Source organism: Gossypium raimondii, chromosome 11 (assembly GCF_025698545.1).
Source record: "Gossypium raimondii isolate GPD5lz chromosome 11, ASM2569854v1, whole genome shotgun sequence".
In the NCBI taxonomy this organism is placed as follows: Eukaryota; Viridiplantae; Streptophyta; class Magnoliopsida; order Malvales; family Malvaceae; genus Gossypium; species Gossypium raimondii.
Window position 1 is genome coordinate 61,111,484 of NC_068575.1, and position 26,019 is coordinate 61,137,502.

A 26,019-nucleotide genomic window follows, 5' to 3' on the forward strand; every position below is an offset into this window, starting at 1 on the left:
CTGTGTAAACTCAAAAATTATATGCATATGGATTAATACCAGCTCGATGTACCCTGAAATATTTTCCTTAAATTTACAGGAAGATAGTATTTTCCATTCCCCACTTGATAATTGTTTGTTGGTAAGAGAAAGATCTAATTTAGTCCACAAAAAAATATAGTATATGTAGAGGTGAAAAGGAAAAATGAGAAAAAGTGAATGGCTAAGCTCTGCAATCCTCACCTGAATATAAGCACCAGGCGATCCATGTCATGGGGTACATCAGAGTCTGAATTTATTATTCCCATTTAGATAATGACACCTTTGTCACCTCAATTTCCTGTATCCAATTTCATTATTTCTTCTTTACCACTGACAACTAATTGCCTGCATTGCTTTTCCCCCTTCTAATTTCTAACCCAAATCAATTAACATCTGTTTCTAAATCTGATGCAACTACAGCATATGATCAAGTTCCAAGTCCAGTTTTTATTGAGATTAAAAAAACTTAATACATAAGGTATTTTGACATTTTTCTTAAACATATTACTTGTATTACTTTTTGGTTTAATATGATATTTGTATTTACTAAAAGTTATACGTTTTGGTACTTGAAAGTAACGGGTTTTTTTTTTTGCGTGCTTAATTCGAGTTTTTTGAGTTTTTTTAAAAAAAAATCATAACTAACTAATTGTTGATATATACAAGGAATTAACAAGAAGGAAAAAGTGATGGTAACTGTTAAGTCAGTTCACCTATGACAAGTTGAGAGTTGAAGGCAAGAAATAAGGAAGCAGGGGAAAGAGAAATAGAAAGGAGAAGAGAAAGCTAGAGAATGCTCGATTATCAAGTAGAATGCTCGGGGAAAAGAAGGATCCCTATTATTTCGCATGTCGGGGTATATATAGGGGAGATCCCCTTATCTGATAATGCCATGCCATTGATGATATGTGTGTCGACTAAGTGGCAAGTCCGTTACATGTCAGTTGTCATCAATCATAGTAACGTATGGTCTTGCTCTGAGATTCTCCTTATTGAGATTGTACGAGGTTATTTTGCCTTAGTAGTCCTTCAGTGATCTCCCGTAAGAGAATAAAAGCGGGTGGTGTGCAGTAAGTGGGTAGCTGGTCACAAAAAAACCAGTTGAATGGTCACCAAGGATACATGGTGGAGGGCCATTGCAAGTGTTTGCTAAGCCACTCTTTGTATTGCCACATGTCCAAGCTAAAGTAGGGTATAACACTACTAATATTAACAATTAACCTTTGTTAAATCAACCCTAAAACTTAAATTAAATTATATTTATTTGACTGTATTTGATAAATTAAATGTAAAATTAAATAAAATTATAATTAATACTACATTTATCATATTAATAAAATTAAGAAAAATTTAAATTCAATAATATTAACAATTAACTTTAGTCAAATCAACCCTAAATTTAAAAAGTGAGGTATAGAAATTGTTGATAAATAAAATGAAGGTAAATGGAACATAATGATTATGGCAGGCCGAAAGCAGCAGTACACCATAAATAATGTAAAATTCACTGAAAGATTGGCCTGTGAGACGACTTGTTTGGAGAAAAATAAGAGAGCAAATCCAACGCATGAATGACATGGACAAATTGTTGATCCTATCCTTTTGCAGGAAAATAAGAGGTTAACATTTGTGATGGAGCCAATCATTTCATAATAAATCAGTTTCAAACTTTGAATAAATCAATGCAAAAACATAAATCCAACCAATAAGCATAGACTTAATCGTATCCACATGTTTTGGGGGAATTCAAAATAGGCTCCAATTTTGTTCTCTCTCTCTCTCGTCTCTTTCTCTCCCAATTTTCTTCTGTTTTGGGTTCTTTTTTTTCACTTAGTTCTCAACCGTTGTCGTGGTAATCTTTTGGTGTAAGTTTTCGACAATTAGGGTATGCAAGTGCATGGTTGCATGCACGCAGCTATACCCCAATAGGTAATAAGTAAAATTATGGTGGTGTTAATCTAGTTTTGTAATTACTTTGTTGTAAATTTAAAAAAAAAAAAAAGTCTTATCCAAAGCCAAGAAATATTGGAAAATCCTAATAACTTGTCAGCCACAGAAATCGAATATGCAGCACACTACATAAAAAGCTATCTCACTTTACTTTATTTCGACACTCTCCATATATAATTCTTATTATATGTTTAGTTTAATTTAATTACAAAATTAATAATAAAAACTAAAGTTTACGTATGGTACTATTTAAAAGTTAAAAAATTATAAAGAATTAACATAAATATTGATCTAAACAATGGGTGACTGTGACTTTGTGCAATTAACATGTGAGTTGAAAATAAATATCCCTACTGGAAGATATTTCACAACTCTGACCGAGAGCTTGAGCTTCAATGGTGACTGAAATACCCAAATAAGTAACAAAATCGAGAGCTTAAAAAAACCTGTAAATAGATAAAATATTATAATATGACCTTGAAATGTTGAGCTGACTAGTTTTCAACTATTGCACTTTTTTTGAGTTCTTTTTGCCCTTTTAAATCTGAGCCCACCATTTTTGTCTCCGTCAAAATCTAAACCTAAGGTTTCATTTATTTTCTATAAATGAAACCTAACCCATCTTCATTTATTCTCACATCTTCTCCTCCATTCCTCTGCAAACAAAAAAAAACAAAAAAACATGGCCTTAACATTACGGTCTTCTACTTCCTTCATCAATCTAAAAGAAACCAAAAGCTTTAAAACCTCCGATGATCATTTCTTAGCCACCGTTTCCTTTGCTCAAATAAAGCCCTCGTGCCGTTTGCGACCAAAATATTCAATGTCGATGCAACAAGTTTCGCATGAGAAAATCTCCGAGAAAAAAGAGAAACTACACAGTTTAATGATTTCCCACACTGAAAACAACAGCAAGGTGCCTGTTTACGTGATGTTACCGCTCGACACGGTGACACACGGTGGTAACTTAAACAAGCCGAAAGCGATGAATGCTAGTTTAATGGCGTTAAAGAGTGCCGGCGTGGAAGGAGTTATGGTGGATGCTTGGTGGGGCTTGGTGGAAAAAGATGGACCTTTGAAGTATAATTGGGAAGGGTATTTTGAGCTTGTACAAATGGTTGAAAAACATGGTTTGAAACTTCAAGTTGTCATGTCTTTTCACCAGTGTGGTGGCAATGTCGGTGACTCTTGCAGGTACTGTATATACAAATATGATTCTGTTATGGTTTTGGAAAACATTAAACTAACGTTTCTTAATGTTTTGAATATGTTTAGTATCCCATTACCGCCATGGGTGCTAGAAGAAATAAGTAAGAACCCGGACCTTGTGTACACTGATCGGTCAGGGCGGAGGAACCCTGAGTACATTTCATTGGGATGTGATTCCATGCCGGTTCTTAGAGGACGAACGCCTATTCAGGCTTACACCGATTACATGAGGAGCTTCCGTGAGAGGTTCAGAGATTACTTGGGACGAGTTATTGTGGTAAGTCATTTACTCTCGCGGTATTTTTTACATCTTCAATCACGATAAATATTGAAATGGATACCACTCAATGGTGGACCACAGGCGTCACATGTTTTATGCACTTTTCTTACAGGAAATTCAAGTGGGGATGGGACCTTGTGGGGAACTGAGATATCCATCTTATCCGGAAAGCAATGGAACATGGAAATTTCCTGGAATTGGGGAGTTTCAGTGTTATGACAAGGTAATTAAACTTCAGAATTTTATTGAAATACTTAGAAATATGGTCTATAATTCAAATGATCAAACTTGGACTGTTGTTAAATGTTGAAACAGTTCATGAGAGCTTCACTTGAAGCAGCAGCAGCAGCTATGGGGAAGAAAGACTGGGGAAAAAGTGGACCACATGATTCAGGTCATTACAAGCAATTCCCTGAAGAAACCGGGTTTTTCCAAAAGGACGGCACATGGAACACCGAGTACGGACAGTTCTTCCTAGAGTGGTACTCCGGTATGCTATTGGATCATGGAGATAGACTACTTTCAGCAGCAAAAGGAACATTTCAAGGAACTGGAGCCAAACTATCAGGAAAGGTTGCTGGAATTCACTGGCATTACAACACAAGGTCCCATGCTGCTGAACTAACAGCAGGGTACTACAATACTCGACACCGAGACGGGTACCTCCCGATAGCTCGAATGTTTAGCAAGCACGGAGTTGTTTTCAATTTCACCTGCATGGAGATGAGAGACTCACAACAACCCGAACACGCAAATTGTTCGCCGGAAGGATTGGTTCGGCAAGTGAAGATGGTGACAAAGACTGCACGAGTCGAACTCGCGGGAGAAAATGCATTAGAGAGGTACGATAGTGGTGCGTATGCACAAGTTTTGGCAACGAGTAGATCAGATTCGGGCAGCGGATTGAGTGCTTTCACTTATTTAAGAATGAACAAAAGGTTGTTTGAAGGGGACAATTGGAGGAACTTAGTGGAGTTTGTAAAAAACATGTCCGAAGGAGGTCGGAAAATTCCAGACAGCGACTCCCGAGGAACAAATCTTTACATTGGGTTTATCAGAAACAAGAATGTGGAGAAAACAAAGGAGGCTGCTCTTGCATAGAAAAATTGTATATATAATTTTCATGTATAATATATATGCTAGAAAACCAGAAAAGAGAATGTATATGTAAACATCCGTATGTTATACACTCATGCCAAAATGATAGAATCTCCACAAATACATGGAGATTTCATTAACAGTGGAGTTTATATAAGCATAATGCTTATATCGAACCTTATTTCGATCTTCGCCTACTTGATCTAGACGACGATGTAACATGAGATTTTTTGACTCCATTGCTTCCCTCTTGTGATTCTTGTATTGCTTGTTTCAAGCTTTCCGCAACTTGACTCATTGTTGGTCTTTCCTTGGCATTTTTGTTTAGGCAGCTTTTGGCTAACTGTCCAACCTTTTGAGCTGCACTGAAAGAATAATCGTTCCGAAGTCGAGGATCGATGATCATGCTGAACCGTTTACTATCAGGAGGGAAATTTTTCACCCATTCAAGAAGCTTTTGCTCGGATGTCGGTCGGTTACGTTCCACCGTTCGTCTCCCTGTGATGATCTCGTAAAGTACGACCCCGAAAGTCCATATATCACTTTGGATTGTGAGATGACCTGTATCGATATATTCTGGGGCAGCATATCCATACGTTCCAACCACCTTGAACAAAAACCAGCCATAAATCAAAACAAAACACATCAAAGTTCTTACTGTTCTTGAATAGCTGATAAATCTACTTACAGTTGTAGATACATGAGTCCGATCCCCGGTCGGTCCTTCCCTTGCAAGTCCAAAATCCGATAGCTTCGGTTTAAAACTTTCGTCCAAGAGCACGTTCGAAGATTTGAAATCTCGATATATAACCTATACAATTAACCCAGAGGATGCATTCAATGAAGCATTTTTTTCTCTATTTTCACACACACACACACACACACACATTGCAAATAAAAGAAAAGATTGTGAGTACCTTAACTTCCAATCCTTCATGCAAATAAGCCAGTCCTTGAGCTGCTCCAAGCATAATCTCCAACCTTGTTTTCCATAGCAATGTGGATGTTTTATTGAAAAGTTGATCTTCTAAGCTACGGTTCGACATGAATTCGTAGACCAGCAGCCTTTGGATCCCTCTTTCACCGTCTGCACAACAGTACCCTAAAAGTTTCACCAGGTTTGCATGGTTGACGACACCCAGAAATTGAACCTCCGCTAGCCATTCCTTATGACCCTGTATCAGATTATAGCCAAAATATCATAAGAATCTGAAAATATAATGCAGCTATGTACCATGAAAATGTATCATAAAAGCCAAAAACTCATGTATGTCTACTTAAAACAAGGCCATTCAGCAGAGAATCTTAAATGGCAGCTATGTTATTCAGATTTAGGTGTATATCCGACACAGCTAGCTATGTTATTCATTTCTACAATTAAAAACTGACATAACTGACCAAATTGAAAAAAAAAATTAACTAAAAAATCAGTTTGCTCCTTGATTTAGCCTACAAACACTAAATTGCTCATTTTTAATTAAAGGGGCAAAATGCAATCTGACGCCTGGAACAGGGGCTCCACAGTAATTAACCTATTGAAACCATAAACAACCCTTTTTCAAGTTTCAATCTTAGAAACAGAGCATGATTTCAGAAAGACCAGAAAATAAAAATAAAAATTAGCAGCAAAAATACCTGTAAACCGTGCGTGTTGAGTTTCTTGATAGCCACAACTAAAGGATGTCCTCGACCACCGAGTGGTTTAATCGTGCCTTTATAAACACTCCCAAATCCACCTTCACCGATCTTTAACGTCCTATTGAAACCATTGGTCGCATCGCTCAATTCTTCCAACGAGAAAACCCTTAAATTTTGCTGTTTCTCTTTGTACAATTCTGGGATGCTCTTTGAAGATTGGAATGATTTCGATGTTTGACTGGAATCTGAATAGTCTTGTGATTTGGCTAGGTTCTTCGCTTCAAAAACAGAGCCTATTCCTCTGTTTTTGTTCTTTGGCTTGTCTTTGATGAAGATGGGAAAACACTTCATTTTCTAAGACCCAAAAAGAAAATTAACTCTTGAAGTTGCCTTCAAAACCGTTTGCTTATATATAATAAAGGATGAAATTAAGATAATGAAAAAACAGAGACTGAATTTTGACTATAGAAAAACAGGGAGAAAATTTTCCAAGGCATGGCTAATTACTACTTCTCTAGAGGATGTATTAATAATTAAAAACAAAATAACCCCAATTCAATGATTCCAAAATTAATTATAAAATTGATCCAATTTAATTTGACTCGATTGTAAATCAATACCAATTTTTCAAACGGGTTGCTATACCTTTTGATATATTGGAATAAATATATGAAATATTGATAGTTAGAAAGCCTTTGCAGTCCCTTTCAGTTTCATAGTTGAGCAAATTGGTCCTTTTCTTAAAAAAATCAAAGTGTAAATAATTAAGGACAATTAATCATAGTGCTAATGTCTTACATCAATTCTACATAATTTTTATTAGTTTAATAACAAATTTAGCTTCACATATTTTATCAAATTGGCCTCAATTCTATAAAAATCAACAAATTTTGCCTTAACTTCTACACATTTACACAAATGTTACGGGTTGAATTTGTTAAATCAAGCCAATTTAATAGAATGTGTAAACTTTGATGGCTAAATTTTTTATTATATCAATCAAAATTATGTATAATTGATAATAATAAAAACATTAACTCCATGATAAACTGTCATTAGTTGCTCACTTTTAAAATTAACAAGGATTAAACTGCTCTATTTTTTTTAAAAAGGACTAATTTGCTCGATGTCAAAACTGAAAGGGAGTGGATTGCTTTTTTACCAAGATAGTATTGGTCGTTAGCAGGTAGCATTGGAAAGAGGGAAATGGTTTGAATTTTTGGAACTGGAAAACTAGAACAGCACCTTGATGGAAAGTTCTCGTTTGACTTTCTTCCTTGGAACGGAACAGAAGGGAAGGATAAGCAACACGTCGTTTCAACTCGACTGACTCGACTGTGTGGGAGAATCAAGAATTTGGAATCAACTGATTTTATTTGATTCAGTCAAATTAATTTGGCTTTTCTTTTATAAGGGTTTTAACTGGTTGATGTTGTAATTATAAAATCAACTTATTTTTATTTAATTACGTGCAATATTAAAATTAAAATAAACCCATTTTATGTGAAAGTTACAGGTTTTAATGCATGAATTATTAAAGTGTATTCCTGCCCCAAAAAGAATAAATAAATCCTTTTGGGATTTGGGAGTTGAATTAATTTCTTCAAGTCATTGGCTTTATGTGTCGTAATTTTGTCATTTGTGTATAATAAAATGTAATCATGGTCATGGACCTGGTCTCACTGCTATGAAGAGTACATAATTTGATGTTTGATATTGATCCCCCGCAATAAGGCCAAATACAAGTGGTATGTCGGTCCATCATTAAAAAACAGATCTTCTATAATTTAAAAGATATGCGACTTGGTTTCCTAACGAGGAAAGCAATCCACTTAATCTAGTCACTTTTTTTTTATTCATTTTAATCATAAATTATTATATGGATCTTTCTCACCGTATCATTCATGGTCATTTTCTAGTTATTTAATAATATTTTAGCAAAACCTTTTACACTATTGACACATAATTTTGATAATCTTTTACCTTTAACTCAAAATCTCGAATCCTAAATCTTGAATTCCAAATCTCAAACTCAAATCTCGGGTTCAGGGTTTGGGTTTTGGGTTTTGGATTCAGGTTCAATGTTTAGGGTTTGAGATTTAAGGTTTGGGATTCAAAATTTAGAGTTTTGGATAAAAAAACCAAAATTACGTGTCAATGACATGGAAAATTTTGTTCAAATGTCTTTAAATAATTTGAAAGGGACCATGGATAATGTGGTGGGAAGAGGTCCATAAAATAATTTCTCCATTTTAACACTTCAATTAATTTTTTACCTCATAAATTTGCATTGTTTGTCAAATCACTCAAAAAATGGATAAAAAAGTTAAAGGCTATTTAACTTTGCTAATGTGATATACTTGTGGGTTGCCACCTGGATATCGCATTGCGTCAATATTTTAAAATTGAAAAAAAAATGATTTTAAATTTATTAAAAATATAAAAATATATTTTAAATTTTAAATTTTAAGATGTGCATGTCACATCATTAAAGTGAATCGAACATTAACTTTTTATTTATTTTGAGATGATTTGAAAAACAATACAAATTTAAAAATTTTATAAAGCTGGAGGGTCAAATAAATTATTATACGTTCTAGCTAAAATATTAATGTGAATTTTGTTGTGGGTGATTGAGGGAAATGTTTGTTTAAGAAAAATTTCCACTAACTTTTTATTTGGAATAATTAATGGTTTGGATAGAAATAAAATCCCAAAATAGATGAACTGAATACACAATTTACGAACAGTCAAAGAAATTTGACCTTTCATTCATGGGATTGTTGGGTAAATGGTAAAAGTTGGTGAGATGGGAACCAAGCAAGTACCTTCCTCTGTTGGTGAATTACCAATTTAGCATCTGAAAGGCCAAATTGAAGTAGAGAAAGAGTTTTGTCCGCATAGTTCATAAAGATGGAGGATTTAAGTTTAAAATATTTAGGTTGAAATTTATAATGTGCAATTAAACTGCGTGAATCTTTCGATTTTATTAATTCATAGTCCAAATCATTTTAGTACATAGTTTATGTTATAATAGTTTAATTATACACCAGGTGATTATTTAAATATATATATTTTTCCTTTATGAATTATAAGAGGGCAAAACCTTAACAGCAACGTGACTCGAATTTAGGTCATGAACACCCTAATTATCAAACCAACACACGGGTTCATATGAATACTTCAAACCTTGTATTATATATTAGAAAAAAGTCAAGAAAGAGTTCCATTCTAACACATTTGCTTGACCTTTTTTTTCCCCCTGTCCTTGTCAATTTAATCTATAAATATGAAGCGAATAGTAAAAGCAACTAAAATCAAAGTCAACAAAAAGCAAAATCGTATTGATTATACCGCCGGGTCTACCAATTAATGGTGTTGATTTAGTACCAAAAGGATCTTGACTTTGCCAATGCCCCTTTTATTTAAGACATTACACCTTAATTAGACTAAACCGATTGGTTATCATAATTCATATGAAATTTTTATCAAATGCTCGTTTAATGCGCTTCCTTCTTTACCTTTTATGCTGTGTAAAAAACCAACCAAACGATTCAGTCAAGTTAAGTTTGACTAAACCCTAATAAATTAGGACCTAATCACCATTTTGACAAAAGGGACAAAACGTCGATGAGAGCCTCTTTACTTATGAAAAGGATAGGTCCTAATTTTCATTACATTGTTTGAGCCTTATTTTCCTTTTGGATCAAGTATTTACCAAGTCCGTACTAAATTAAGTTAATCCATATAGTATTTTAAAAAATCAAATAAAGCAAACTACAATTTTTTCATTTGCAAAACCATATAAAATTTCAAAATATCGACTCCATTAACTAACATTTTTTCAAACCGTTTACTTATTAAATTGATTCATTTGATCAGATCAAGAACTTGCCAGATACATTCACTGCTTGGCACGGTAAGCATAGGTTGCACCATGGTCCATGGAATAGTCGCAACGAACTCATTACAACACATTGATTTGGGGACCATTGAGACCATATCAAAGAAAAAGCAGAACAAAGACAATAACCAAAAAAGAGACGTTCATCATCAATTTACAGGGGGGGATCTTTAAAAAAACCAACGGCAAGCAAATTGATACAAAAAGCAACAATCTGTGAAATATATATATATGGGACAATTGATCAACTAGTGAATGCTTAAAGGTATAATATACCGCGTGTTTGAGGCAATACACAGAGCAGACACTGAATCAATAAAAGTACAATGGAAGGTCAAAGCTAAAAGGCAATTCAATAGTTACTCTAACAAGAAAATTTTCGGATGAAGAAGCCGAGTGGGAAGGCTGATAAAATTGAAATTTAATACTTGCTGGTTGCACATATGCTTTATGGTAATTCCATTTAGAACATATGAAAAAGGACCTAAAACATGATTACTTGAAAGGCTATCGAACTATACCTGATTTTTCGAGAGCGGTACTTCCAAAATAGAAGCTAGGGAATACAAACTCATGAGGAAGCTTTTTTAATCCCAGTATTATGGGTTGTGGAGCTTGAACCCGAATACTCTTGGAACATAGATTTGTGATGCCTTTAGTGGCTTCAGGTGCGAGTATGTCATCAGGAACAGGTGAGGGAATGTGGTCCCGAAGTAGGCTCCGTCAATGTCTAGATAGAATTAAGGTAAACTTATTACATGCTCGAGGCAGAAATGTTGGAAATATAAACATTGACATGCATGCATGCAACAATAAGTAGTAAATAATTTCAGAGGCTAAAAGGATACTGCCTTGATACTTAGACCGAGGGTAGTAGATATCTTCGCATCTAGGGCAGAATATTTTTACAGTGCTTGACCGAGGGAAATCTGATTGACCAACTGGAAGGCACGGTTGGCCACAGCAGTAAACTCTTGGGCATCTACCAAAATCGTAGTTCTTGTACTTATCTAGCTGTAAAAGTTTCAAAAATATCGTTGTAATATTTTGTATATTAATATGTGAAAAATGAAATAATCACATTGAATACTACAGCGAGCTGCTCACCATAGCAGCCATTCCTTTGCTTGTCAATATGAACCGAGCATGGATCAGACCGTAAAGCATTTCAGCCGCAGATTCAACTAATTCATTTTGCTCCTCTGTAAACATATCTCCTATCAATGTCAGCCCAACAGAAATTACTCATTACAAAAATACATGAAATAGACACTTACCATGTTGGTAGATGACAAATTTTGAAAAACTTGTCATCTTCGATATTTAAATGCAGTCAAATTAGAAAAATGCTGATCATGGAACTAGATGCATCATGCATTGAAGAACATATATGAGACTAATGTTTAACATTCTCAGAAACTTATAACAGAACGGCAATCAAATATCCGAAATCAAACCGTAAGCTTACCATGAGAAGATTCAATATCCAAAATCAAGTCAAGCGCATAATCGTAATAAGGAACTTGGCTGCTTAGACCACAAAGGTTAAAATCATCTTGTATATAGTCATCATCAACTTCACAAAAGAATTCGTTTCCTCGTAGGTTGCAGAACCATGAGATCCAGGACGTGTCATCCCCATCAGAACCACTAACATCTGACTCTTCAGTGTTGGTTTCGGATTCATCTGCGACTAACACCATCAAAATTTGCACCAGCATATGTCAAACAAGAAGTGAAATAGGAAAGTGATGCCACCAAAAAAAGTAAAAGGAAATGACCCTCACTTTGAAAACATGGTTCACAAAAACAAAGAATCTACTACCGCATGGATAATCACGAAACAATAAAAAGTACAATCTTAAAAACTTAAACATGGAGGTTTATATGGCTAAAACCAACCTACCTTCAATGCAGACACCTCTTTAGAGCTATAAACACAGATGTTGAGAAAATCTTATTCATATAAATATAAGGTTTGGCAAATATTCATATAATCTCATCAAAGCAAACACTTTGACAGCCTAAATTAAGAATGTTAGCGCAAAAAACACATGCCAAGAACAATCTTTGAGCTTTCTCATATTTTCTCACTCAAACATTAATAATATTAATAACAAAAAAATTCACAATTTGATTTATAATAGCTCAAATTACATACATTTCAAAACTTCGGGCAAACTTAATTTCATTAGAATCAAAGAAACGTAAAAACATGAAAAAAAAATACAACTTCAAAATATTCAGACCTGAAACTAGATATGAATTTAAATAAAGATAACAGAAAACACAATTCTTCATATTGAAACGAAAAAATATTCTAAAAAAATGCTCTAATTTAATAATTGAAAGAGGGAGATGTGATTAATAACTATACCATGTGAGGCGTTTGCTTTGGGTAGAGAAGTGGAGCGAGAGTCGCGATGATGATCGGGTGGATGTTTCCCCACGAGAAGGGAATGTGCGGACTTATCCTTGCCGTTGGTCGCCCTCGAAGTCGACGGTGACGATCGTTCCAACTGCTTATCAAGCGCCTCGTTGATTCGCTTCCGATCTACAGACCCCAACTCTCCCTTGGAGCCACCGGCCGCTCTCTCTCCTCTGTACATCTTACTAATATCTCTTCTCCTCCTCCTCCTCCTCTTCTTCTTATTTGCTGGTGATATTAATCGCCACCGTTATCGCCGATTCATAGCGCGAAATGACGCAAATGGCCCCTATGTCCCCCAAAAATCTAGGGTTTTCTCTTGGTTTTTTTTTTTTCGGTTATAAATTTTAATCTTTCTATTTCAGAAATGGAGCTAAGCGCTATAGCTAGCTAACCCTTTTTTTTATTTTTTATTTTTATAATTTTTCCTTTTTATCTCTCTGGATTTTATTGCGTTTTTTAAAATTATTTAGCGAAATGAAAAAAAGAAAAAGAGAGAATAAGCCAAGGATGATAGAGGGAAATTTTTAGAGAGAGACAAGGTTAGAATGGGAAAAGAATATTTTAGGTACCGGCGATATGTACGACAAATCGGCGAGGACAGCTTTTGGCCTATAAAGAGGTTGGGGGCCATGCATTGGATGTGTGATTTACTTACATATTCTTTAAACGTGGCATGTGATCTGATCAGCTTGTCACATGTTGGCTACTATAGTCAAAAAGAAATTATTGAGAGGTACAATATTTTTATTATTGGTTTACAAAACACTTCACTCAATTTCTTTTATAAAATCAGTGCTAATGAATTTCAAATTTTATATATATATATATATATATGTAATTTGTCGAGGAGAGGAGAGGCCAATATTGTCGGAAAAAAAGGTGTGAAGCGTGAAGTGCATTTGTTGAGAGTCAATATTATTTACGATGAAGAATTTAGTTTCCCACCGAGGCGGCAGAACATATTGGGTGAGAATGCTGCCCACCCTAACCATTTCAATCAAATGAGCCAAAGTTAGGGTTTAAAAAATAATAGGTAACTTTGAAAGTTGAAAGAGAAGGAAAATCTAAAGGTAGATGGAAGAGAATCTAATGAAGTGTGAAGTGGGGACAGTAGCTAGTTGAAGCCGTGTACTTCCCGTAGGTTTGAGACAAATCTTAAAACCATTGGTGTGTCAAGACCCAATCAACAATACGAATAATATTTAAAATTTCACAACTATTTTAAAACTGAGTTTAATTATATTTTTAATTACTTCTATAATTGTCTTTATATATAAAACCAAAAATTATTTTAAATCTATTTTTTTATCAAATTTTCATTGTTATTGATAAATTTTATCTAGTTGTTTCCTCTAGCCATGTAAATTGTAATACCTAATGTCCTAAACCCATTATTTGAGCAATCAACCCTAATTAACACAAATTTAAACCTGAACAGATATTAACTCCCTACAAATCAATTAATTAAAAATGGAAGAAAACCTGAAAAAGGTTTCAGCTCCTATACAATCAACTAACAATGCTAATCCATATTTAGCTGTGCTATCCCTTTCGCATTCTTTGATAGCTTGAGCCTCAACAAAATCTTACCCTATTTTTATTCACAACAATCTTATAACCAACGTATCTCAACCTAATGCATACATCAACATGCTAAAGTCCATCACATACTTCCCCCAATCATGTGGCAACCTCATCAACCTCAGAATGGAAAACAAAGCTAGGAAATGTTGTTGTTATATCCCTGCATGATTCGTATTATATAATGGATGAGTTCCCAAGAGGAGTTGAGGGTTTCTACATAAACCAAGTAAATTGTTGGTAAAGCATACCTGAGGTATGGAAGGGTCATGATTTTCAATAGTGATGGGTTACGGGAAACGAAGTTTTTCCATTCAGATATATCGATCTTCCCGTCCTGATTAACGTCCGCATCCAAGAATGTCTGCTCGCAAATTGCCATGGGTCAGTAAAAAGTTGCATAGTAAAATCCCACCCAAGACAACATGGTGGATAAAGAGTACGAGGAATCTTTCATTTATTCTTATTGTAAACCAGATACCTCAAATGGACAGCCACATGAAATCCACTAACTTTAGAGGTATCCATTTCGAGAAATAGTCTACAGTTCCAAGTAATTAGGAACCTAGGTAACTTTATGCAACTAAACCACAACAAGCACTCACCTTATCAAGAATTGCCTCAATCGTTTCATCAGCTAACTTCATTTCAGATTCACATAACAGTGCAATGACCATTTGCTTGACCTGCCAAAATCACAGAAGATAAAATTGCCTGCAAGAGGTTTATGTACAAATGTAACTGAATCAAAATATGAATATGGGGGGGCATGCAGCAATTTGTAATATTTAAGACCAGTTCTGCCTAGGCATTATATATAAATAACAAACATGCAAGTGCACACATACCTCGTTACGCTCAATAAAACCCGTTCCATCCATGTCATAAAGTCTAAACGCAACTGCAATGTAAAACAATCAACTTAAAAATGAGATGGAAAATTAACACGATTCCGGCATTCAAGATCATTATATCAATTGTTTACTTACAATTCATCTTGTCCTCTTGTGAGACATTTGGATGGAAGACATTGAGTGCTCGAACAAAATCACCAAAATCAATGACTCCCTTCTTCTTTGCGTCAAATAAATCAAAGATCTGCATATATTAGAAAGTTGCATAAATTAACCAATTCATATCTTTAAACTGTTCGACAGAATTCCCAATTCCTAACTTTCATATTGATTATTAAAATTATGTTTAAAGAAGGAAACTGAGATGAGGAAAGAAATCTGCAGCCTATAGATGATCATGCCCTCAAAACCGATGTAAATATGATAAATATACAACCTAATCACCCATTACTAACACATCACATGCCCATCCAACATAATTTAGACAAAAGCAAGTCGAAACTCGAAGTAAAATTGAATTTCCCACAACAATATCAAGCGACAAAATATATTACCCGATTTGCGAAAATGTTCTCCTTCTTCCTATTCTGAAACAGTGCTAATTGAAACTCTTCCTGCAAATACAGCAGAAGAGATAGAAGGGCATCAAACTTTGCATTTAAAAAAGAACAAAGAGAACCATGACCACATGAAAACCATATAGACAGTACTGTACCTTGTTGATCAGCCCATCATCAATCACAGAACTGCTTATGCTCTTGAATAGCTCAAAGAGTGCTTCAACTTCACTAACACTAACTGCAAAAAAAAAACCAATCAAATAGTCCAATTTTAGCAAAGTTAGCAAACTTTATAATCTATTCCAAGCTGACCCAAATAATCCAAATCTTTCAGGAAACTAAAACCAATAATAATTTTGGAAATTTTCCTTCTTAATGGAATGCAAAGCCATGTTTCTTGACTAAAATAGCCTCTAAAAATTGATGTTTCACCTCATAAAATCAACCAGAGAATTGGGTAAATGCAATGAACCAAAAAAAAGATGTGATGATTTGTAAACTCACAAGCAGTTTGAGAAGCTAGAATAATAGGATCTTCGTGTCCAGGGTATTGTCTTGTTACTTTAGATTGAAAGCAGCCCATTTACTGGAAAAAGAAAAAAGAAACAAAAAAAAAAAGAGGCAGTTGCTAGACTAAAGCGCCAAGGCTTTACTATGTTCTCTCAGCAAAACCATTTTTAAACCCTGCATATTCATTCACAGCATGAAATTAGAAATCAAAAAAAGGAACGAAAAATATACTAAAATGTCACCAAAAAATCGAAATTATACTTGAAAAAATACAAATTTAATTTACGTCATTACAATCGAATCATAGATCTTTTAACAATGCGAATCAATTTAAAGCGAGGCTAAAAGAAAAATCATGTCCATCCTTCTACAAAAAAAAAAAAAACCTACCTACCGAAAAAATTCAAAATCCGCCGCTAAAAAATGAAAAGAAAAAATCCGCAATGAAACCAATCAGTGAAGAAAATGAGGGAAAAGCCGAGAGCGGATTATAAAGGAAGACAAGGTTTTTTTTTTTTTTGACTGATTAATCAGACGGTTGAGACTGATTTGATCTGATCAGAAGAGAAAAGCCCATTTTTCCCCTAATAATTTTGCAGCTTTATTTTTTTTTAATTCTCGTTAGTCTAAAAGGAACAACAGTGAAACGCCAGAATCGACCAGACTTTCGACGATAGAGAAAAAGTGATTTAACACTGGAAAGAAAAAGAGTTGGAGAGGCCAAGTAATAGGACTAAAAAGATGCGAGTGACTGCACGTGACTTTGACGCGAGTAGTTGAATTCTATTTAACGCGTCGTGATGGAATTTGGAATATTCTTTCCTCCGTGTGTATCAAGTAAGCACCGTCCATGGTTCCTTTCGGTTTTCAGAAACAAATCTCCACCGTTGTTTTCTTTTTATTATTATTATCTTTAGGCCTAATTAATGGATTTGACCCTTAAAGTATACCCATTTTCTCACTTTAATACTTAAACTTATTTTCTCCCAATTTGATACCTAAAGTATCAATCACTTCTCAATTTGGTACTTAAAGTATGCTTCAGTTATATTTTTAGTCCATTTTTATTTTAATTTTTTTATAATCAATCACACGCCGTCTTTATGTAAAAAACAATTATTTCATCTTATTAAATGTATATTTAAAATATAATAAATAAAATAAATATATAAAATTCATAAAATATATAATCTAAAACATATAAATTATAAAAAATATAATTTAAAAATGTAAAACATTTTTCTATATTCTATATTTTATATTTTTTATGTGTATATACATTTAATAAAAGAATATGTTTGTTTTTTACATAAAGATGCCACATGGCACTTTGTGATTAGTTATAAGATTCTTTTTAACGCCCGTAGAAAATGGACTAAAAAATAAAACAAATGCATACTTTAGGTACCAAATTAGAAAGCGATCGATATTTTAAGTATCAAATTGAGACAACAAAAGTAATATACTGCAGGGACCAAATCAAAAATTAAGCGTTTAAAAAATTATGTTTTCAAATATCAAGAAATATTTCCAATAGTGTAATTCCATAGTCTCTCAAATTTCAATTTAGCTTTTGTTGAAGTCAACTCCTAAACCATCGACACCTCAACGAAAATCCTATTTACCTTTTAATTTGGGTGCACGTGTTTGGGAATTAGAACATGGTTTTTATAATTCCCATTTCAATTACAACAATAAATCACATGAAGTGTTCGGTTTTGGTACGTATGATTCACATGATATCTGTTATCTTATGAAAAAAGAAGCCAATTATCACATTATTTACTACTATATTTGAGGATTTTCTTCTCTCCTTTTCATGTTATTTCATTCCTCTAAATGCAAAAATTATTTTGATTTAGATATCTTTGGAATTAAGTTTAAGTAACTCAAACTATTAAAGGAATTAAAATTGATTTTTTAATATTTAATTTAAATAATCGGTAGACTTAATTCAAATTGAGAAATCGAATTTAAAAATCATAGCTCAACCCAATTTCAAATCTCATTTTGAGTTTATCTTAAACTCTTTTAAGATACTCTTAATTAGAGGATTAATGTCGAAAAGGAAAAATAATCTCATATTCAATGGGGAAAAAAGTGAACCCTGACTTTATAAAAACAATAATCATCTTTTCTTTTATCAAACGTACTTTTATTTTCAAATAAATTTATTACAAGTTTAATACATTATTAGTTTTCTTAATGTAGTATTTATAAAAGTTATATATATAAATAATTATATTTATTTTATATTTTACCATTTATTTGGTGAAAATATATAATTGATTAACAATATTATGATGATTAATAAATAAAATTGTAAATTTATTTAATTTTGTGTTTAATTTTTAGAAATGTGTGAAAATTTTAAAGTTTTTATTATAAATTTTCATCAAACTAACCATAAAATATGAATTAAACATTAAAAATTTTATAACTTTTACCAAAAACAGATATCGTGTTGGATAAAGAAAAACACATATTTCGTGCTGGATTGATTATTTATTTGTGTTAAATTATTAGGGTTGATTATTTATATATGTTATTTTGTAGATTTAAAATTTAAAGATTAAAATATGCTCTAAGCAAGGTTTTCAGAATTGGATTGATGGTCGAAATGGTCATGTCACTGGTTTGTACGATTCAATTAAATAAATCATTAAAAAAAACCAACTCAATCCATTTTTATATTGGTTCAATCAGTTCGTACGGCTCAACTAATCTGATTCCTCTCTCCAAATCGATACCCAACCAATCCAATCGAGTTCAAACAACCATGGCTCTAAATCTCTACACCTTATACAATTGAAACTTAGTCCTCCTACTTCTATATTCAAGAATTTAATCCCTCTAATTTTTAGATTTAAAAATCTGCTTTCAAATTATTTATAACCACATAACATTTTAATTATATTAACTATTTGGATTAATCAACAACACCATAAAATGTAAAGATCAAATTATGTAAAAATTTAAAGTATAAGGATTAAATCTTAATTTTAAATATTTTAGAAAAACCAAAATGAAAATATTATAAAATAAATAAACATTGAATGTAACAATGAGATATTTTTAAGACTTATTTTCTAAAAAAAAAAAAAAGGAGAAGAAGAGACATTTCCTTTTGTACCATTTGTCAACGGCCTAGTAATGAATTTTATATTTTTTCAAAAAGAAGTTGTTATTAAATTTAGCCAACAAATCTTTATCCAAATAAGCGAAAATATTCTATTTTGGAACTTAAGAATATTATAATATATTATATTATATATTATGTAAAAGTTTTAAACTTGAAGACATATGTCAAGTATATTGTCCACACATTAAAAAATTTATAATCTATACTATTTATTAATTTTCTCTGAATTAGTGTCACATTTAATCAGACCATTAATTTAGTTAAAAATTATAAAAATATTTTTTCGTAATTAAAGAAAATTACTAATTTAAGGGTGTAAAAAGCCCTTAAAATTTTTCAAAAAAAAAATTTTTAAGCCCCTCCTTCTTTCACTCAATTGAGCACTTAAATTTTTAAAATGCATCAAAAAGGCCCTCAAACTTCTTCAAAAAAAGCAATTAATCCCCTACTTTTTTTTCACTCAATTGGATACTTGAACTTTCAAAATGCATCAAAAAGGCCCTCAATTAGTTTGGGCTTAATTGCTTTTCTTGAAAAAGCTTGAGGGTCTTTTTGATGCATTTTGAAAGTTCAAGTACCCAATTGAGTCAAAAAAGAAGTAGGGGCTTAATTGCTTTTTTTTTAAAGGTTTGAGGGCCTTTTTGATGCATTTTGAAAGTTCAAGTTCCTAAATATGTGCAAAAAAAAAAAAACACAGGGGCTTAATTGTTTTTTGAAAAAGTTCGAGGGCTTTTTGCACCCTTAAATTAAAATTATATTATTCGAGAGTATTTTAGTCTTTTAATTTTAATAATAACCAATTAAAATATGAATATAGTGGGATTGTTTTTTAGATAATACCTAGAACTACCCATAATCCATCTTCAACCCTTAAATAGTAGGATAATGCACTTCAACGCATTCGAAACCACGTCCTCCTGTATAGTGAGATTTGAACTCGCGGCAATTAGATTACTAGAATCTTAAATTTATCACTCAATCAAAGGCTCATTTTGATATATTTTATATATTTTTATTTTAATATACATAAATTATTATCTTCATCAGTAAAATAATTAATTTCAAATCACACGTTTTATTGTTTATTATATATTACTTTTAAACAAAATTTATAATTTTACACACATACATGTAGAATTTCTAGTAATTTTAAACCTTTGAAAATGTCTTAGCTTGCTATAATGTTTTTCCTTTTATATAATATATAGTCCCTTGCATGCGCATCTTGTCTCCACCAATCAAATTTTATTTTCTTTGACTTTTCACGAATAATTCAAACATACGACTCTTTAAAAGAAATACTAATTTATCTTGATTTTATTATATATTTCCTGCAGTTAGTTTTATAAAAGTGGATATTTAATACATTGGTAATGTATTTTATAAATAGTTTTAAAATTGATATACTCTTTCGTATATTTTATAATATCCCTATAAAATACTTATCACGTTTGTAAGTAATTTTCCTAAAATTACTTTTATCAATTTAATATAATTAAATTAGCTTTCAAGAGGGCAATTTTTTAATATATATAAACATTCAATAAAAAAGATATCAGTGGATCCGTGGCGCAAGGGTAGCGCGTCTGACTCCAGATCAGAAGGTTGCGTGTTCGATTCACGTCGGGTTCAAAATCCCATTCTAAACGGGTATTTTGGGTTTTTTCTTTCACGTTCGGGTCCATAAACCTCGGATCCGGACAAAATATGGATCTTAAAATAAGCTCGTAGGCCCAATTTCAGTTCATTTCCATTACCTATACTAAAAAGCCTGACAATATTTATGCCGACATCATATAGAATAGGGTTAATATAATTTTTTACCTCCTCAACTTAATAATTATATTCACTTTCGTATTTATATTTTTTGTCGCTTGAATTTGGTAACTAAGTTAATTTTGGTCTCTGAATTAGAAAAAATATAAACAATTAACGTTGTGGCACTATGAGATTGTGTCATGCCACGACTTGAAAAAGTGAATTTACTGACGTGGCATAATCTCATAATGTTATATCACTAAATTTTTACACTTTTTCTATTTTAAGGATAAAAATGAACATAATTGCCATGTTGTAGAACCAAAGTGGACTAGAAAAAATTACAAATACCAAAATAAGCCTAATTGCTAAGTTCAAAGGTTAAAAACTACATTAACCCTATAATATATATGTATATGTATACAATTCTTCTTCTTTTTAATTAAGGAGGGTAAAACCTATTACATAGCAATCAATCTAGAAAAAAAATAAACTAGTAACGTCCTCATGAAATACATTCAAAGTAAAATCAGGAGGTTGGGACCAAAAGTAAAAGCCAATAACCATTGCTTCTGCGACTTTTGCTAAACAATAAATCATCCTATTGTATTCTCGATATATATGTTTAATACCAAGATTTCAATCTTGGCGTAACTGATATTGGACCGTATGAATATCATTGTGATGATAAAAAAAGAAAAAGAAAAAGAGAGACATTGGGATGATGTTTTGAGTTTCACAGAGGTAATGCAAGGATGCCCACGAAGACGTTAGAGTAGAATCAACTTCGTGTTCTTCATGTAAATGAGAGCTAAGGCGAAAAGAAAAACAACAAAGGGTCAAAAAGTTGTGTGAATAAACACCTATAAGAACAGGCCACCAAAAGGCTAGGGGAAGACCCAGTTTCATGAAAATGATGTTTATTTTACATCACACCCCACTCAAATGGTATGAACTCCTCGCTATTACTCAAATAATCAGTCTATATATTGAGTACAATTTGAAGATATTCCAACTTTATATGAATATAATTTTTGTATCATTATTGAAAGTTGTTCAATTTTGTACGAAAGATATAAATTCACGATTATTATTTTATAAGTGTTAAATACGATTATTGTAATATTTCAATTTCACATTAATTTTTTTTATTTATGATTCTCTATTATGTATACTTGAAGAATAACTCATAAATTATAGATAATAACTCATAAATTAAGCTTGGGTTTTTTTAAAATAGTGAAGAGTTGTATTAGAAGTGTGAACATTTTGCCTTAGTATTTGGTGTGGGTGGGTAGATAAGTTGTATAAATCGATCATGTCATTTCCTTTTTTCAACCTTTTTGGTTCTATTCTTCGAGATAATGATACATTTATAATAAAAAGGCAAAAAAAAAAAAATTGCTTATATTAGCTGAAAACATGCCCCCAATATCAACAAGAGGTTGAACGTAGGTTAAATTTTGTTATTAGCCCTTGTACTTTATGAAGGTTATAGATTTAGTCCCTATGCTTTTTAAAATTTAAAAGTTCAGCCATTACCAAACTATAATTATTAAATTCATTTCGAAAAATATAGGGGCTTATAACGATGCAATTTAAAATATGGATTAAACCTATAATTGCATGCATAGTACAATACTAGTAGTTGAACTTAGTCAAACGGATTTAACTGCTACTGGTTGGTGAAGATTAAAAATTCAAAATAATACAGGGACTGAAATTGAATCAATAAAAAAGTACATAGACAAAAATTGATTAACTTAAAGTACAGAGATTAAACCCACCATTTTTGTAAAGTATGGAGACTAATAGCATTTAACCTTTAATATATTGTGTTCATATCATTGTAGGGTACATATGGTCCAATTAATCATTCTTTGCACTCCAAAAAAGTGTGTGCCATTGACCTCTCTCTCAAATGAAAAGGAAATGGTAAAATGTACCCTCCTCTCTCAATTGTTCTTTTCTTCTCCTTCTTGCATAATTTGATGATTATTGATAAAGGACTGAATTGGAAAAAAAAAGACTTGATTTTTGCAACTTTGATTGAGATTAATAAATTGTTATTAAGCATCTAGTTTTGTTAATTGGAGAGATGGGTTTGGAACTTCATTAACATCCATGGTTTCTTTCTCCAGCTCTTCTGCTTCAAATGTTGAGTGTACCCCGTACAACACATAGAACACAGTTATTAAACATCCCCATATTGCAAACCTTTTGAACGACATCGTTTTCAATGTCGTCATAAGGAAGACATTAAGGAAAATGGATATAGCAGCCGGCCATGGCATCAACGGCACTGACCATTCACTAGGTTGACCAAACCTTGGGACCATGTAATGAAACAAAGCTGTAATAATAACCATGATCCCACCGAATAGAGGCAAACCCCACCATTGATGTTCCATTTTCCATGAAACGGAGAAACCTATTGCAGTTAAGGTCAAGAAACAAAGGAAAGACAGTGTAGGGCATGGTGGGTTTTTAGCTATGATCACATATTTTCTATAAATGAGAGCATTGGCTACGAGGTAGAACACTAACAAGGTGCCGATGGAGATCATTTCGATCACTATGTCAAGGTCGGTGAAGAGTGATATTGATGCCGTACAAAGCCCTACAATATCATGGATGTTAATGGATCAATTTCTCTTTTTCAATACATACAAGGGTTTTTAAAGAATAAAATGAAACGTACCCAAAAAGAGTGTGGCATTCAATGGGGTGCCTGTTGAAGGGTGAACCTTAGATAGCCATAATGGAACTAGCCTTGCCCTTCCTATAACACAAAGGTACCTAGCTTGGCCTAACATGGCAACCAAAAGAGACGCTATGATCCCTAAGCTTGCTCCTGCCCCAACAACATTCCCTGCCCATTTCCAGCCAATTCTTTGGAAAGCCATTGAATATGATGCTGTTTCAGCTATCTATACGTATCATATAACAAAACAATGTCATATAACCATATATATGTGTATATATATCAAAGTTTATTTCAGGGTTTTGTTTGACCTGTTGGTAAGGGACCATCATGCATAGTGCCAAGGCCATAAGACAGTAAAGTCCCGAGACAATGAGGACTGAACCGACGATACCAACTGGAAGGCTTAGACGAGGGTTTTGAATCTCTTCAGCCAAGGTTGAGACTGAGTCATATCCTATGTAACTGAAGTAAACTATGGCTGCACCATCAAGCACGCCTCTAACACCATATGGAGCTAACCCTTTTGGCTTCACCAAGTTATTAACATTCCCATTGTAGAAACTGGCGATTATGATGAACCCAAAGAAAACAATATGAAAGATTGTCATAATAAGGTTCAACATGGAGCTTTCCTTTGTACTGCAAATCCCCCAAGAAAGGAACATCCATCACTTTCAAAATCCAAATAAAACAAAAAACTCCAATTATCCAAAAGCCACTGAGGGCAGTTTAAGAGTTCAAACCTATGGCTTAGGCAAAGAGTTAAAAGAAGAACAACAGCAACAGCAATGAAATCCAGCTTGTTATAGCCTTGTAGCAGTCCGTGAACTTCAACTCTCCATGAATTTGGATCACTTACTCCAAAAGCTGAGCATAAATACTCTGTAAAACTTCTTGCCACAGCAGCATTTGATAATACATACTCCATTAATATGTTTGCTCCAGCAAAATACCCCACAAATTCACCTACAAAGAACGGGAAAATGGAGAAGTGTTATAAAACGTAATGGTGTTATTGGTGTGTGTATATATATGTGTGCGTATGTACCGAAAGTCACTCTCAGGTAACTGAAGGCACCACCAGCAACTGGGACCTGGACTGAAAATTCAGTGTAACACAAAGAAGAGAGGAGTGCTGAAATTCCAGCAACGATATACGAAATGAAAACAGATGGGCCGGTGGTGTTGCGAGCAACATTGCCGGTGGTGACGAAGACGCCGACACCGAGCATTCCACCAACACCGAGAGCTACTAAATCGAACCACTTGAGTTTCCTTTTCATATCAGCACCAGACCTTAGCCTGATTCGATTAAGCTCTTGGTCTGGGGTCCACGTCGCTAGCATTCTCTTTCTGAGCCTATGAGGGGTTTGGGAAAGTGATTGGAAGTAGTTGAAGAAGAAAGGTTTGTTGTGTGTGGACTGATTTGTTGCCATGTTTGTGAAGGAAATTGGGGGTGTTGGTATCTCTTTGTAGCTTTAATTGCCATGAGAAAAAGCTTGAGGTGAGCGTTTTAAATATGCACTTAGGGGAGGAGAGAGAAAGAGTACATGTTGGCTACTTGCTAGATAAACTATCTACCCTGTTTCCAACCCTAATTGAAAATAACCAGTTGACCTTGGGTTATATTCATGCCGACAATTTTACCCATTTCATCTTTTACATCCGGGATTCACATTGAATATAAGTTAAATCTTGTATCAAATAATATTTAAACATTAAATGAGGCTCAAATACATATGATATACTTGCATCATAGACTCATAAAATGGAAATAATTAAAAGTAAATAAAAAAGACAACCCATTATTTGCCCAAGGAAAAAAAACAGTGCAAGAAGAGACTTTGACCTAATCTTTTGGAATTTCGTTATCAAAAAACCTAGAAAAAGACGTGGCTATCAGAACACTTTGTTAAAAGCAACTAAAGATTGCTTCACCATCAATATATGGTCTCTGAGAATAAATAGACTCGATTCCTCAACAAAAAATGTAAAGTTTTTACTTTCTTTTTTTCCCTCTAATCATTTTACCATAACTGTCATGAAAAACAACAGTATATTTATATATATATATATATATAATATGGCAGGTGTGTTGAGTATAATTGGATCATATATGTGGCCTGGAATACATGCAATACAGTTTGTAAAAAGCTTCCTCCGCCGCTCTGAAGATGCGCCACCAGTTTTCTTTTTCAGAAATAAAAAAGCTTTCGGCGCTTCACGTTATGCTAAAAATGCAAATCCTTTTCCTTTTGCTTCTAAGATCTGGTCACGTTTGATATCTTTAATTTGTCTTTACAGATTATCTTAAACCTTTACCTCACAATATAACCCCCAGAGAGCACATTTTAACAATTTCAATCATTAGCGTAT

General features: G+C 33.1%; 5 protein-coding genes and 1 non-coding gene across 11 annotated transcripts; 2 read left to right on the forward strand and 4 right to left on the reverse strand.

Annotated features, from left to right (window-relative positions):
* Positions 1 to 2,601: 2,601 nt before the first annotated feature.
* On the forward strand, positions 2,602 to 4,698 carry LOC105801982 (beta-amylase 3, chloroplastic). The gene is made up of 4 exons (XM_012633368.2): positions 2,602 to 3,165; positions 3,247 to 3,457; positions 3,573 to 3,683; positions 3,776 to 4,698. Exons 1-4 carry the CDS (start codon positions 2,654 to 2,656, stop codon positions 4,559 to 4,561), a joined length of 1,620 nt encoding a protein of 539 aa, XP_012488822.1. The 5' UTR covers positions 2,602 to 2,653; the 3' UTR covers positions 4,562 to 4,698.
* LOC105801983 (probable serine/threonine-protein kinase PBL19) lies at positions 4,554 to 6,703 on the reverse strand. 2 transcript variants are annotated; one of them, XM_012633370.2, is made up of 4 exons: positions 6,194 to 6,700; positions 5,476 to 5,733; positions 5,247 to 5,369; positions 4,554 to 5,165 (listed from the first exon to the last, which is right to left on the reverse strand). In XM_012633370.2, the coding sequence occupies exons 1-4, from the start codon at positions 6,545 to 6,547 to the stop codon at positions 4,737 to 4,739; spliced, it is 1,164 nt and encodes a 387-aa protein (XP_012488824.1). In that variant the 5' UTR covers positions 6,548 to 6,700; the 3' UTR covers positions 4,554 to 4,736. The 2 variants fall into 2 exon arrangements, with proteins under 2 accessions (XP_012488824.1, XP_012488823.1); XM_012633369.2 differs by having other exon boundaries at positions 4,554 to 5,369; positions 6,194 to 6,703.
* A 3,591-nt stretch (positions 6,704 to 10,294) lies between these two features.
* LOC105801980 (casein kinase II subunit beta-2) lies at positions 10,295 to 13,019 on the reverse strand. Of its 5 annotated transcripts, none has more exons than XM_012633359.2 (5): positions 12,478 to 13,019; positions 11,569 to 11,793; positions 11,208 to 11,317; positions 10,952 to 11,114; positions 10,295 to 10,830 (listed from the first exon to the last, which is right to left on the reverse strand). In XM_012633359.2, the coding sequence occupies exons 1-5, from the start codon at positions 12,707 to 12,709 to the stop codon at positions 10,700 to 10,702; spliced, it is 861 nt and encodes a 286-aa protein (XP_012488813.1). In that variant the 5' UTR covers positions 12,710 to 13,019; the 3' UTR covers positions 10,295 to 10,699. The 5 variants fall into 5 exon arrangements, with proteins under 5 accessions (XP_012488813.1, XP_012488819.1, XP_012488814.1 ...); XM_012633365.2 differs by having other exon boundaries at positions 10,949 to 11,114; positions 11,208 to 11,302; positions 11,569 to 11,787; positions 12,478 to 13,015; XM_012633360.2 differs by having other exon boundaries at positions 10,949 to 11,114; positions 11,569 to 11,787; positions 12,478 to 13,014.
* Positions 13,020 to 13,968: 949 nt separating this feature from the next.
* On the reverse strand, positions 13,969 to 16,776 carry LOC105801981 (calcineurin B-like protein 1). The gene is made up of 9 exons (XM_012633366.2): positions 16,427 to 16,776; positions 16,031 to 16,210; positions 15,682 to 15,764; positions 15,521 to 15,580; positions 15,102 to 15,210; positions 14,961 to 15,013; positions 14,718 to 14,798; positions 14,364 to 14,476; positions 13,969 to 14,275 (listed from the first exon to the last, which is right to left on the reverse strand). Exons 2-9 carry the CDS (start codon positions 16,107 to 16,109, stop codon positions 14,212 to 14,214), a joined length of 642 nt encoding a protein of 213 aa, XP_012488820.1. The 5' UTR covers positions 16,110 to 16,210; positions 16,427 to 16,776; the 3' UTR covers positions 13,969 to 14,211.
* A 3,962-nt stretch (positions 16,777 to 20,738) lies between these two features.
* TRNAW-CCA (transfer RNA tryptophan (anticodon CCA)) lies at positions 20,739 to 20,810 on the forward strand. Its single transcript has one exon. It is a non-coding gene; the product is annotated as a tRNA-Trp (tRNA).
* Positions 20,811 to 22,635: 1,825 nt separating this feature from the next.
* LOC105801978 (cationic amino acid transporter 7, chloroplastic) lies at positions 22,636 to 25,100 on the reverse strand. The gene is made up of 5 exons (XM_012633357.2): positions 24,692 to 25,100; positions 24,387 to 24,609; positions 23,952 to 24,282; positions 23,638 to 23,866; positions 22,636 to 23,556 (listed from the first exon to the last, which is right to left on the reverse strand). Exons 1-5 carry the CDS (start codon positions 25,077 to 25,079, stop codon positions 23,006 to 23,008), a joined length of 1,722 nt encoding a protein of 573 aa, XP_012488811.1. The 5' UTR covers positions 25,080 to 25,100; the 3' UTR covers positions 22,636 to 23,005.
* Between the last annotated feature and the right edge of the window lie 919 nt (positions 25,101 to 26,019).

Bases quoted from the DNA above. Each gene is read 5' to 3' on its own strand.
- LOC105801980 (XM_012633358.2), bottom strand. From the start codon at position 12,709: ATGTACAGAGGAGAGAGAGCGGCCGGTGGCTCCAAGGGAGAGTTGGGG. The intron at 11,794-12,477 runs GTATAGTTATTA...TGATGGTGTTAG, and splicing joins CAAAGCAAACGCCTCACATG to TCGCAGATGAATCCGAAACC. The intron at 10,831-10,948 runs GTATCCTTTTAG...AATTCTATCTAG, and splicing joins TCGGTCTAAGTATCAAGGCA to ACATTGACGGAGCCTACTTC.
- LOC105801978 (XM_012633357.2), bottom strand. From the start codon at position 25,079: ATGGCAACAAATCAGTCCACACACAACAAACCTTTCTTCTTCAACTAC. The intron at 24,610-24,691 runs GTACATACGCAC...CGTTCTTTGTAG, and splicing joins TTACCTGAGAGTGACTTTCG to GTGAATTTGTGGGGTATTTT. The intron at 23,867-23,951 runs GTCAAACAAAAC...TGATACGTATAG, and splicing joins TGATGGTCCCTTACCAACAG to ATAGCTGAAACAGCATCATA.
- LOC105801983 (XM_012633369.2), bottom strand. From the start codon at position 6,547: ATGAAGTGTTTTCCCATCTTCATCAAAGACAAGCCAAAGAACAAAAAC. The intron at 5,734-6,193 runs GTATTTTTGCTG...AATCTGATACAG, and splicing joins TCAACACGCACGGTTTACAG to GGTCATAAGGAATGGCTAGC. The intron at 5,370-5,475 runs GTACTCACAATC...TTAATTGTATAG, and splicing joins ATGAAGGATTGGAAGTTAAG to GTTATATATCGAGATTTCAA.
- LOC105801982 (XM_012633368.2), top strand. From the start codon at position 2,654: ATGGCCTTAACATTACGGTCTTCTACTTCCTTCATCAATCTAAAAGAA. The intron at 3,166-3,246 runs GTACTGTATATA...GAATATGTTTAG, and splicing joins AATGTCGGTGACTCTTGCAG to TATCCCATTACCGCCATGGG. The intron at 3,458-3,572 runs GTAAGTCATTTA...CTTTTCTTACAG, and splicing joins ACTTGGGACGAGTTATTGTG to GAAATTCAAGTGGGGATGGG.
- LOC105801981 (XM_012633366.2), bottom strand. From the start codon at position 16,109: ATGGGCTGCTTTCAATCTAAAGTAACAAGACAATACCCTGGACACGAA. The intron at 14,799-14,960 runs GTATGTGTGCAC...TGATTTTGGCAG, and splicing joins GTTTTATTGAGCGTAACGAG to GTCAAGCAAATGGTCATTGC. The intron at 14,276-14,363 runs GTATGCTTTACC...CGAATCATGCAG, and splicing joins ATGACCCTTCCATACCTCAG to GGATATAACAACAACATTTC.